Genomic DNA, 13,980 nt, shown 5'->3' on the forward strand with positions numbered 1-13,980 from the left:
GGTAAAGTCATTTTCTCTGATGAATCCCCTTTCCGGTTGTTTGGGGCATCCGGAAAACACCTTGTCCGGAGAAGACAAGGTGAGCGCTACCATCAGTCCTGTGTCATGCCAACAGTAAAGCATCCTGAGACCATTCATGTGTGGGGTTGCTTCTTAGCCAAGGGAGTGGGCTCACTCACAATTTTGCCTAAGAACACAGCCATGAATAAAGAATGGTACCAACACATCCTCCGAGAGCAACTTCTCCCAACCATCCAAGAACAGTTTGGTGACGAACAATGCCTTTTCCAGCATGATGGAGCACCTTGCCATAAGGCAAAAGTGATAACTAAGTGGCTTGGGGAACAAAACATTTACATTTTGGGTCCATGGCCAGGAAACTCCCCAGACCTTAATCCCATTGAGAACTTGTGGTCAATCCTCAAGAGGCGGGTGGACAAACAAAACCCCACAAATTCTAACAAACTCCAAGCATTGATTATGCAAGAATGGGCTGCCATCAGTCAGGATGTGGCACAGAAGTTAATTGACAGCATGCCAGGGCGGATTGCAGAGGTCTTGAAAGAGAAGGGTCAACACTGCAAATATTGACTCTTTGCATAAACGTAATGGAATTGTCAATAAAAGCCTTTGACACTTATGGAATGCTTGTAATTATACGTCAGTATACCATAGTAACATCTGACAAAAATATCTCATAACACTGAAGCAGCGAACTTTGTGAAGACCAATACTTGTGTCATTCTCAAAACATTTGACCACGACTGTACATAGGCAGCAGCCTCTAAGGTGCAGGGTTGAGTAACCGGGTGGTAGCCGGCTAGTGAGAGTGACTAAAGTTCAGGGCAGGGTACTGGGCGGAGGCCGGCTAGTGGTGACTATTTAACAGTCTGATGGCCTTGAGATATAAGCTGATTTTCAGTCTCTCTGTCCCAACTTTGATGTACTGACCTTTCCTTCTGGATGGTGGCATGGTGAACAGGCCGCTGAGGTCCCTGATGTTCTTTTTGGCCTTTGACACTGGGTGCTGTAGATGCCCTGGAGGACAGGCAGACCGCACCACCCTCTGGAGAGCCCTGTGGTTGTGGGCGGTGCAGTTGCCGTGCCAGGCGGTGATACAGCCCAAATGCATGCTCGCAATGGTGCATCTGTAAAAGTTTGTGAGGGTCTTAGTGGCCAAGCCAAATTTCTTCAGCCTGCTGATTGTTGGTAATCAGGCCTACCACTATTGTGTCTTCTGCAAACTTGATGATTGAGTTGGAGACGTGCCTGGCCACGGAGTCATGGGTGAACAGGGAGTACAGGAGGGGGCTGAGCACGCACCCTTGCCTACCTTCACCACATGGGGGGTGGTCCATCAGGAAGTCCAGGACCCAGTTGCACTGGGTGGGGTCTAGACCCTGGGACCCAAACTTAATGATGAGCTTGGAGGGTACTATGGTGTTGAAGGCTGAGCTGTAGTCAATGAACAGCATTTTTACATAGGTATTACTCTTGTCCAGATGGGATAGGACATTGTGCAGTGTGATGGCGATTGCATAATCTGTGGATCTATTGGGGCAGTATGCAATTTGCAGTGGGTCTAAAGTGTCGGGTAAGGTGGAGGTGATATGATCCTTAACTAGCCTCTCAAAGCACTTCATGATGACAGAAGTGAGTGCTATGGGGTGATACTCTTTTAGTTCAGTTATCTTCGCTTTCTTGGGTACAGGAATAATGGTGAACATCTTGAAGATAGTGGGGACAGCAGACTGGGATAGGGAGAGATTGAATATGTCCGTAAACACTCCAGCCAGCTGGTCTGCGCATGCTCTGAGGACACAGCTAGGGATGCCATCTGGGTCGGCAGCATTGCGAGGGTAAACACGCTTAAATGTCTTACTCACATAGGCCACAGAGAACAAGAGCTCACAGTCCTCGGAAGCGGCGGTGGCCCACGTCGGCGGCAATGTGTTTTCCTTGAAGAAGGTGAAGAAGGTGTTTAGCTTGTCCGGTAGCAAGACATCGGTGTCCGCGACGTGGATGGTTTCCCCTTTATAATCCATGATTGTCTGGAGTCCCTGCCACATACGTCTCATGTCTGAGGCGTTGAATTGTGACTCCACTTTGTCTCTGTACTGACGCTTCGCCTGTTTGATTGCCTTACGGAGGGCATCACTGGACTGTTTGTACTCAACCATATTCCCAGTCACCTTCTCGTGGTTAAATGCGGTGGTTCGCGTTTTCAGATTTGCGTGAATACTGCCATCTATCCACTGTTTTTGGTTTGGATAGGTTTTAATCGTCTCGGTGGGAACAACATCCCCCATACACTTCCCGATTAACTCAATCACTGTGTCCGTGTATACGTCCATGTTATTCTCAGAGGCAACCCAGAACATATCCCAGTCCGTGTGATCAAAACAGTCTTGAAGCATAGATTCTGATTGTCAGACCAGCGTTGAACAGTCCTTACCTACAGGTGCTTCCCTTTTACATTTCTGCTTATAGGAAGGGAGGAGCAGAATGGAGGCATGATCTGATTTGCAGAAGGGAGGGCAGGGGAGGGCCTTGTATCAATCCTGAAAGGGAAAGTAGCAATGGTCGAGAGTTTTTGATGCGCGAGTAGCACAGGCAATATATTGGTAAAACTTCAGTAGCATTTTCCTGAGATTGGCTTTATTTAAGTCCCCAGCTACAGCAAATGCGGCCTCAGGATATGCGGTTTCCAGTTTTCACAAAGTCCAGTGTAGTTCCATGAAAGCGGTCATGGTATCGGCTTGAGGGGAAATATACACAGCAGTGACGATGACCAAATATATATAATTCCCTCGGGAGGTAATGCGTTCGGCATTTGATTGTGAGGTGTTCTAGGTCGGGTGAACAAAAGGATTTGAGTTCCTGTACGTCACCACAAACACACCATGAGTTATTAATCATAAAACATGCACCTCCGCCTTTCTTTTTCCCCGAGAGTTCTTTATTCCTGTCTGCGCAATGTACTGAGAACCCAGCTGGCTGTATGGACTGGGACAGTATGTCTGGAGAGAGCCATGATTCAGTGAAACAGAATGTTACAGTCCCTGATGTCTCTCTGGAAGGAGATCCTTGCCCTGAGCTCATCTACTTTATTGTCCAGGGACTGAACATTAGCAAGTAATGTATTCGGAAGTGGTGGATGGTTTGCATGCCTCCTGAGTTGGACTTAAAGTCCACTCCAAATACCTCTTCTCCGCCGGCGGCGTCTTGAAGTAGCCTCTGGGATAAGTGGAATCGCCTTGGGGGTTACGAACAATGGATCGAATTCATGAAAGTCGTATTCCTGGTCAAAATGCTGGTGAGTTACCGCTGCTCTGATATCCAAAAGTTATTTCCGGCTGTATGTAATAATGCAAAAAACGTTAACAATGTAAGAAATTACACAAAAAATTTAATAAACTGCAAAGTTGCTTAGGAGCAAGGAACCAGCCGACCATGTCTATCGGCGCCATCTTCATTCCATCTTCAAGATACAGGCATCCTTCCTAACTCAGTTGCCGGAGAGGAAGGAAATCGCTCAGGGATTTCACCATGAGGCCAATGGTGACTTAAGAAGTTTAATGGCTGTGATAGGAGAAAACTGAGGATGGATCAACAACATTGTACATTGTTACTCCACAAAATATTAACCTAAATTACAGATTGAAAAGAAGGACGCCTGTACAGAATAAAACATATTCTAAAACATGCATCCTGTTTGCAATAAGGCACTAAAGTAATACTGCAAAAAATGTGGCAAAGAAATGAACTTTATGTCCTGAATACAAAGCGTTATGTTCACAACACATGACTGAGTCCCTCTCTTTATATTTACAAGCATGGTGGTGGCTGCATCATGTTATAGGTATGCTTGTCATTGGCAGGGACTAGGGAGTTTTTTTAAATAAAAATAAATAGAGCTAAGCACAGGCAAAATCCTAGAGGAAAACCTGGTTCAGTCTGCTTTCCAATAGACACTGGGAGATAAATTCACCTTTCAGCAGGACAATAACCTAAAACACAAGGCCAAATATACACTGGAGTGGCTTAACAAACGACATTGAATGTTCCTGAGGGGCCTATTTACAGTTTTGACTTAAATCTGCTTAAATCTATGGCAAGACTTGAAAATGGCTGTCTAGCAATGATCAACAACCACCTTGAAAGAGCTTGAAGAATTTTCAAAGAATAACGTGCAAATATTGTACAATCCAGGTGTAATCACTGCCAAATGTGATTGTAACGTATTGACTCAAGGGAGTGAATACTTATGTACATGAGATATTTCTGTATTTCATTTTAAATAAATGTGCAACAATTTCTAAAAACGTGTTCACTTTGTCATTGTGGGGTATTGTGTGTAGATGGCTGGGAGAAATGTTTTGAAAAATTCAATTTTGAATTCAGGCTGTAACACAACAAAATGTGGAATACTGTAAGGAAAGGGCTATGAATACATTCTGAAGGCACTGTATATATATATATATATCAATGTACAAAACATTAAGAACACCCCCCCTTGGCCCTAAGAACAGCCTCAATTTGCATGGACTCTACAATGTGTCAAAAGCGTTCCACAGGGATGCTGGCCCATGTTGACTCCAATGCTTCCCACAGTTGTGTCAAGTTGGCTGGATGTCTTTTGGGTGGGGGCCCATTCTTGAAGCTGTTGAGCATGAAAAACCCAGCATCGTTACAGTTCTTGACACAAACTGGTGCGCCTGGCACGTACTACCATACCCCGTTCAAAGGCACTTAAATCTTTTGTCTTTCCCATTCACCCTCTGAATGGCACACGTCTCAATTGTCTCAACATCCTTCTTTAACCTGTCTCCTCCCCTTCATCTACGCTGGTTGAACTGGAATCAATAAGGGATCATAGCATTCACCTGGATTCACCTGGTCAGTCTATTTCATGGAAAGAGCAGGTGTTCATAATGTACTGAACAAAACTATAAAAATAACAAAAATATAAACGCAACATGTAAAGTGTTGGTCCCATGTTGCATGGGCTGAAATGAAAGATCCCAGAAATGTTCCATATGCACAAAAAGCTTATGTCTCTCAAATTTTGTGCACAAATATGTTTACATCCCTGTTAGTGAGCATTTCTCCTTTGCCAAGATAATCCATCCACCTGACAGGTGTGGCATATCAAGAAGCTGATTAAACAGCATGATCATTACAGAGGTGCACCTTGTGCTGGGGACAATAAAAGGCCACTTTAAAATGTGCACAATGCCGCAGATGTCTCAAGTTTTGAGGGAGCGTGCAATTGGCAATTGGCATGTCTCAGAACCGCATACCATGTGTAACCACGCCAGCCCATTAAACTGACAGTTTGCACAACCAAAGAATTTCTGCATGAACTGTCAAAAAACATCTCAGGGGAGCTCATCTGCGTGCTCGTCGTCCTCACCAGGGTCTTGACTTGACTGCAGTTCGGCGTAACACTGGAGAAGTGTGCTCTTCACGGATGAATCCTGGTTTCAACTGTACCGGGCAGATGGCGTTGTGTATGCGAGTGTTTTGCTGATGTCAACGTTGTGAACAGAGTGCCCCATGGTGATGGTGGTATTATGGTATGGGCAGGCATAAGCTACGGACAACGAACGCAATTGCATTTTATCGATGTCAAATTGAATACACAGAGATACCATGACGAGATCCTGAGGCCCATTGTCGTGCCATTCAATCGCCTCCATCCCCTCATATTTCATCATAATAATGCACAGCCCCATGTCGCAAGGATCTGTACACAATTCCTGAAAGATGAACATTTCCCAGTTCTTCCATGGCCTGCATACTCACCAGACACATAACCCATCCATTGAACATGTTTGGGATGCTCTGGATCGACGCGTACGACAGCGTGTTCCAGTTGCCGCCAATACCCAGGAACTTTACACAGCCTGGTCTTTCGCGCCATCAGTTTGTTTGCCATTCCTACACGTTCTCTTTATTATTTCATTGTCTCTTTCTTTACCCTCTCTCTCTCCTCCTCTTTTCCTCCTTGACATGCCCCAGCTAGCTAACTTAGAGAGAAAGCGAGAGAGGGAGAGAGAGAGAGAGAGCGAGAGAGAGAGAGTCTGGTATGGATCAATAGATTAACTGAGTGCTCATTAATGATGCATCTCAGCCCTACAGTACCTGGACATAAAGAGAATGTGCTGGAGGATGACATGTAAAAGCTTTAAAGTACAGGCCTGTTTACTTGTTCCAGAGCGTGGAGGCAGGGGGCCACTGGCGTGCCATGCTGACACCAGACCCTTGTCCCCAGACCTGGACCCCCACATCCACGGACCCCCACAGCCACAGACCCCCACAGCCACGGACCTGGGAGGGGAGGGGTGGAGGAGAGGAGGGTGGGAAAGGAAAATGGAAGAGAGAGGGCAGAGAGAAATGTCCTCTTGTAGTGTGTGTCTTATGAATGAGGATGAGGACAAGTGTGAGGACTAATGATGGAAATTATGGTGATGATGAGGATGGTGATGATGAGGACGGTGATGATGAGGACTCTGATGATGAGGATGGTGATGATGAGGACGGTGATGAAAATGAAGATGACAGAGACTAAGATGACAGGGACCTGATTGCAACCTGTGTAAATTATCATCCATCTTCCTCCATATCCCTGCTGCATTCCAACTTCCCCACTTCATGTCCCCAAACTTCTCAACACTGTGTGGAATTCTGAGGAAGCAGGCATCAAACATTAGAATTTTAAATCGCAGGAGAATAGACAAATGCATTTGCATACAAACACAATCTACATCAATTTTTTGGGGGTTCTACAAGAATAGAGAGCAGTCAAACAAAGGAAAAACAAATAAACAAACAAAATGATGTGAATATGACGGTGAAGAAAGGAAGGGGAGAGTAATGATATGTAAATTTCAATTAATCCTGTTTTTGTCTCTGGTGTGTCAGACAGGGGGAAAAGAGAGAGACAGAGCTTCTATCTACTCTGATGGCTTCTTTCAAAACTCAGAACAGAGAATCAGTGAGCGGCTTTGCTTTAGCTCTGCTCCCTACAGTTAGGCAACAAGACAACAAGGAGGCACGAGGGTGAAACAGATGTGTCGGATGACATCCACATAATTGACAGCCCAACACACCAACACACACATGCAAAAGGCGAAAAGGGTTGAAAAGCCAGAAGTGTTTGTCTTGCTTGACTCCTCTTTCATCTTTATTTAGTGAAATATTAATGGCCTTGCTAGAGGCCATTAAGTGTTTATGTGCGGGGCTCAGATCTGTTGCTGGGCTGAAGGGAGCTGATGGGGGTGAGGGAGGGCATGCTGGGCATGCCATTGATTCTCCTCATTGTGAGATTATCACTGTAATTATTGGGTAGGAGTAAGGGGAACTGCTGGATACTCTCTCTTAGTCTCAGTAGTACTGCAACTCATGCACTCGTGCCGTAACAGTGCACGTAGGAATGCACACACACACTGACACACGCTCACATACACATGTCGCTCCACTTGCTCTTGTTATGTTCTTGTTGTCTTGCGCGCCCTTTCAACTCAGCGAGTTCTGTACCAGCAGCCCGCTTCATCAAAGACCTGCTGTGTTGATTATTGGTGTGTGTGTGCGCGTGTGCGTGTGCGTGTGCGTGTGTGTGTTTTAGGACTGTTTGAAAAATAATGATGTGGTTAATGAGAGAGAGAGAATAGAGGAGTCAACAGGGGGTGTTTTGGTAATACAGCCCAATCCCCTCTTTCTCTCTCTCTCTCTCTCTCTCTCTCTCTCTCTCTCTCTCTCTCTCTCTCTCTCTCTCTCTCTCTCTCTCTCTCTATCTCTCTCTCTATATATATATATACAATAGCAGTCAAAAGTTTGGACACACCTACTCATTCAAGGGTTTTTCTTTATTTTTACTATTTTCTACATTGTAGAATAATAGTGAAGACATCAAAACTATGAAATAACACATATGGAATCATGTAGTAACCAAAAAAGTGTTAAACAAATTAAAATGTATTTTATATTTGAGATTCTTCAAAGTAGCCACCCTTTGCCTTGATGACAACTTTGCACACTCTTGGCATTCTCTCAACCAGCTTCATGAGGTAGTCACCTGGAATGCATTTCAATTAACAGGTGTGCCTTGTTAAAAGTACATTTGTGGAATTTCTCTCCTTCTTAATGCGTTTGAGCCAATCAGTTGTGTTGTGACAAGGTAGGGGTGGTATACAGAAGATAGCCGTATTTGGTAAAAGACCAAGTCCATATTATGGTAAGAACAGCTCAAATAAACAAAGAGAAACGACTGTCCATCATTACTTTAAGACATGAAGGTCAGTCAATCCGGAAAATGTCAATTCAAAACCATCAAACGGTGTCATGAAACTGGCTCTCATGAGGACTGCCACAGGAAAGGAAGACCCAGAGTTACCTCTGCTGCAGAGGATAAGTTCATTAGAGTTAACTGCACCTCAGATTGCTGCCCAAATAAATGGTTCACAGAGTTAAAGTAACAGACACATCTCAACATCAACTGTTCAGAGGAGACTGCGTGAATCAGGCCTTCATGGTCGTATTGCTGCAAAGAAACCACTACTAAAGGACACCAATAAGAAGGCTTGGGCCAAGAAATGGTCAGCATATGTGGGAACTCCTTCAAAATAGTAAAAATAAAGAAAAGCCCTTGAATGAGTAGGTGTGTCCGAACTTTTGACTGGTACTGTATATACAGTGCCTTTGGAATGTAATCAGACCCCTTGACTTTTTCCACATTTTGTTACGTTACAGCCTTATTCTAAATTGCATTCAATAAAAACATTTCCTCAGCAATCTACACACAATACCCCATAATGACAAAGCAAAAACATTATATATATATATATACAGTGAGGGAAAAAAGTATTTGATCCCCTGCTGATTTTGTACGTTTGCCCACTGACAAAGACATGATCAGTCTATAATTTTAATGGTAGGTTTATTTGAACAGTGAGAGACAGAATAACAACAAAATAATCCAGATAAACGCATGTCAAAAATGTTATAAATTGATTTGCATTTTAATGAGGGAAATAAGTATTTGACCCCCTCTCAATCAGAAAGATTTCTGGCTCCCAGGTGTCTTTTATACAGGTAACGAGCTGAGATTAGGAGCACACTCTTAAAGGGAGTGCTCCTAATCTCCGTTTGTTGCCTGTATCCTGAGATGTGTGCAAACCTGGTGGCCAACTACAAGAAACGTCTGACCTCTGTGATTGCCAACAAGGGTTTTGCCAACAAGTACTAAGTCATGTTTTGCAGAGGGGTCAAATACTTATTTCCCTCATTAAAATACAAATCAATTTATAACATTTTGTCACGCCCTGACTCTAGGGACTGGTATTTGTTGAGTCAGGGTGTGTATTTTCTGTGTTGGGTTTGTCTATGTTAGTTTCTAGATCGTTTAGATCTATGTTGGCCAGGGTGGTTCCCAATCAGAGGCAGCTGTAGCTCGTTGTCTCTGATTGGGGACCATACTTAGGTAGCCTAGTGGGGTGTGGGATCTTGTTCCGTGTGATATATGTTATTTGTCTACCTTGGAAGTCACGTTTCGTTTGTTGTTTTGTCGTGTGTTTAGTCATCAATAAACATGAATGCATATCACGCTGCGCCTTGGTCCGTCTCGTCCGTAAACGATCGTGACACATTTTTGACATGCGTTTTTCTAGATTTTTTTGTATAAACCTACCATTAAAATTATAGACTGATCATGTCTGTGTCAGTGGGCAAACGTACAAAATCAGCAGGGGATCAAATACTTTTTTCCCTCACTGTATATATTTTTTTTTTATATTTTTTTTTACAAATGAATTAAAATAAAAACCAGAAATACCTTATTTACATAAGTATTCAGACCCTTTGCTATGAGACTCGAAATTGAGCTCAGGTGCATCCTGTTTCCATTGATCATCCTTAAGATGTTTCTACAACTTAGTTGGAGTCCACCTGTGGTAAATTCAATTGATTGGACATGATTTGGAAAGATACACACCTGTCTATATAAGGTCCCACATTTGACAGTGCCTGTCAGAGCAAAAACCAAGCCATGAGCTAGAAGGAATTGTCCGTAGAGCTCAGAGACAGGATTGTGTCAAGGAACAGATCTGGGGAAGGGTATCAAAACATGTCTGCACATTGAAGGTCCTCAAGAACACAGTGGCCTCCATCATTCTTAAATGGAACAAGTTTGGAACCACCAAGACTCTTCCTAGAGCTGGCCGCCCGGCCAAAGTTAGCAATAAGGGGAGAAGGGCCTTGGTCAGGGTGGTGACCAAGAACCCGATGGTCACTCTGACAGAGCTCCAGAGTTTCTCTGTGGAGATGGAGAACCTTCCAGAAGGACAACCATCTCTGCAGCACTCCACCAATCAGGCCTTTATGGGAGAGTGGCCAGACAGACGCCACTCCTCAGTAAAAAACACATGACAGCCCGCTTGAAGAATGCCAAAGGGCACCTAAAGACTCTTAGACCATGAGAAACAAGATTATCTGGTCTAATGAAACCAACATTGAACTCTTTTGCCTGAATGCCAATTTATTTATTTATTTTATTTTACCTTTATTTAACTAGGCAAGTCAGTTAAGAACAAATTCTTATTTACAATGAAGGCCTACACCGGCCAAACCCGGACGACGCTGGGCCAATTGTGCGCCGCCCTATGGGAGTCTGGTCTGGAGGCAACCTGGCACCATCCCTACGGTGAAGCATGGTGATGGCAGTATCATGCTGTGGCAATGTTTTTCAGCGGCAGGGACTGGGAGACTAGTCAAGATCGAGGCAAAGATGAACGGAGCAACGTACAGAGAGATCCTTGATAAAACCTGCTCCATAGATCTCAGGACCTCAGAGTGGGGCGAAGGTTTACCTTCCAACAGGACAACGAACCTAAGCACACAGCCAAGACAGCGCAGGAGTGGCTTCGGGACAAGTCTTTGAATGTCCTTGAGTGGCCCAGCCAGAGCCCGGACTTGAACCCGATCGAACATCTCTGGAGAGACCTCAAAATAGCTGTACAGCATGGACTCATGCTGCTTACGCCAAATCTTGACTCTGCCATCAGCATGACGCAACAGGGACTGGGATTCATCGGACCAAGCAATGTTTTTCCACTCCTCAATTGTCCAGTGTTGGTGATCACGTGCCCACTAGTGCCGCTTCGTCTTGTTTTTAGCTGATAGGAGTGGAACCCGGTGTGGTCGTCCATTGCAATAGCCCATCCATGACAAGGATCAACAAGTTTTTTTTTTTCATTGTTGTACTGCGCCGTTATTTGTCTGTTGGCTTGCACGATTCTTGCCATTCTCCTTGGACCTTTCTCATCAATGAGCTGTTTTCGCTCACAGGACTGTCGCTGACTGGATGTTTTTTGTTTGTCGCAACATTCTTGGTAAACCCTAGACACTGTCGTGCATGAAAAGCCCAAGAGGGTGGCCGTTTCTGAGATACTGGATACATGCCTGGCACCAATGCTCTTACCACGCTCAAAGTCGCTTAGGTCACTAGTTTTGCCCATTCTAACGTTCAATCGAACAGTAACTGAATGCCTCGATGCCTGTCTGCCTGCTTTATATAGCAAGTCATAACCACATTACTCACTGTCTGTAGGAGAGATCCATTTTCATGTACCTAATAAACTGTCCGGTCAGTGTATACATTCATGCTACACACACATCACAACTGCTGCTACCAGACTCTTATTTACTATTGCTAATACTGAACAAGTTAAACACTTGCCGCCCAATCCCCCCTTTCTCTGATGCATGTGTAAATATGTTACTATAAATTGTGTTATACTTACGCTAAAATGTTTATTCTATTCTACTGAGCCATTTACTTTATGTTCGTATTCTTATCTTTTATTATTTCTTATTGTTGTTGCATTGTCGAGAAGGAAACTGCAAGTTAGCATTTCATTGGACATTGTATGCCATGTGTATTCTGTACATACGGCTAATAAAACTTGAAACTTGAAAACCTGAAACTGAGGTGAGACTGGAGCGGTGTGTGTATGTGTGTTTGCATCTATCTGTGTGCATGGGGGTACATACAGACGACCCCAGCTGCTGTGGGATGGGCTGTCTTTGTGTGCCGACGCACCCCTCCAAAGTCCTAACAGGATTAAGGGACGGATCTCGGCTCGCTCCTCAGCGCTTGGGGGGCAGTGTGCACCCCGTCCCATATGACAGGCTTAGGGGATCCCCTCTGTCACCCTCCTCTGATAGAGCCCAAAGGTACAGCACCCCCCTGGGATCTGAGTGAGAATACGCATCCTGTCCCCCCGATCGACGTCCTCCACCCCAAAAGGCAAAGAGACGGGTGAGGAGAGCCAATGACATCACACAGTCACAAGAGTACATCAGCTTATTATGACATATTTATGGTGGTCTGAGGCTGCTGTACATGGGGGTCTTGTGACCTACCATGCACCTCAAAGAGTTTCTCCTCAATGTGGCTCTGTGGACACAACATTGTGAAGGCTACAACACATGCAGACATTCAACTGTTCTAAAACAAGATTTTACACATCCATCTGCAATTTGGACACTGTTTTAGTCGTAAAGGAGATGTTAAAGAGTTAGACAGAGATATCATAGATCTAAAGGTATCATTATCTTCTCTGCAACAAAATAAAATATCTCCTAACATTAATCCTACAGCACTGTCGGTGAATGGAGTTGAATGAGACAATGGTAACAGTTGGCTCCATGCTGCACCTCTTGATCTTTATCTGAGAGATAATCTCTAATCTGTCTAATCCTTCTTAATCTCATTCTAGCCTGCAGTCAGTTTGCCAGAGATGATGAGGTGTGATGTGTGGAGGTTAAGAACAAATTCTTATTTACAACGACGGCCTACACCGGCCAAACCCGGACGACGCTGGGCCAATTGAGGTAGAGTTGATGATGAGAACAGATTGTAAACACAGTATTTATTCACTGCCAGACCGTCTCAGCTCAGAGTTTTAGAGATCATGTCAGCCTTGTCTGATTCTGACCTGCACTTTCTGACTATTTCTGACTCATCATCCTACACTGGTACTCTGTGTTTATTGGATATAACTCCCGAAATAAGTGCTCTATGAGGGATGTCTTTGTCTAGCTGTTTGTACCTGCAAATGCAGGTCTGGTGCTGTTATGTAGGCAACCTGGCAGTAACACTGTGTATGCAGCAGATAAGCATAGCTAATTGTTATAACTGTCTGTTTTCTATGTGTATGAAGGTCGTATGTGCCTGTAGGGCTGCCTGGTGCAGTTCTGTAGTCTACCTCTTCCCTGGCAGGCAGCGCGGCCCATGGTGCAGAGGGAGTGACGGTGCTCTGCTCTCATTACAGCAACAATTAAATAATTATGAATGGCGCGGCGAGACTTCATCAGATGAATATCTATTGTATTATTTATTCAGCCAGCCTGTCCCCTGGTTCAGGGAGGGAGAGAACACATATAAACTTCCAGCCTCCCTCCACTCTCCCTCACACGCTCTCCTGCTTGCCTTTCAAAGCAGAGGTGCCCACTTGCTCTGTGGCACGGCATGGTGCTGGTAGACCTGCATATGGATATACTTGAAAGAAGGCCAGTGTGGCTCTACACCATGCCTGTCCTGAAGGCTGTTGGGCCTTTTAGAGCCTATGAATGATCTAGAGAGATGGAGATGGTGAAGGGACAGAGAAACAGAGGGACAGGGTGCCGAGTGGACTGACTGACTGGCCGAGGGAACAGCTGCGTCAGACAGACTCAGATGGCGGAGACGCAAGGTGCACAGCAGGTGAGGGATGCTGGTTGGTTAACACCTGTCCTCCAGCTAGCTGGGGCAACAGGAAAACATGCAGTGTGCTACAGGAAAGTTACGGCCCCATACCCTCTGATACGGGACCAGATATTTTTTTAATCCTTAAATGGTTGTAAATTAGGATTGGAGGTTAGGGTAATTTGATTTTAGATCTTCTATCTTGAGTGAAAACACACATCGGATAAGAGGGA

General features: G+C 44.6%; 1 protein-coding gene across 1 annotated transcript in view; it reads right to left on the bottom strand.

Moving 5' to 3' along the window:
* Positions 1-6,421: 6,421 nt before the first annotated feature.
* Positions 6,422-13,980, bottom strand: part of LOC311136305 (insulin receptor substrate 1-B-like) — a gene marked incomplete at both ends in the record, with an annotated part of 64,491 nt that continues 56,932 nt past the window's right edge. Inside the window, one exon of the mRNA XM_084170431.1 lies at positions 6,422-6,570. Coding sequence (XP_084026557.1) covers positions 6,422-6,570 — 149 coding nt within the window. The remainder of the gene's footprint in view (positions 6,571-13,980) is intronic.

The sequence above is a fragment of the Coregonus lavaretus genome, assembly GCF_964263955.1.
Source record: "Coregonus lavaretus genome assembly, chromosome: 10".
Lineage (NCBI taxonomy): Eukaryota > Metazoa > Chordata > Actinopteri > Salmoniformes > Salmonidae > Coregonus > Coregonus lavaretus.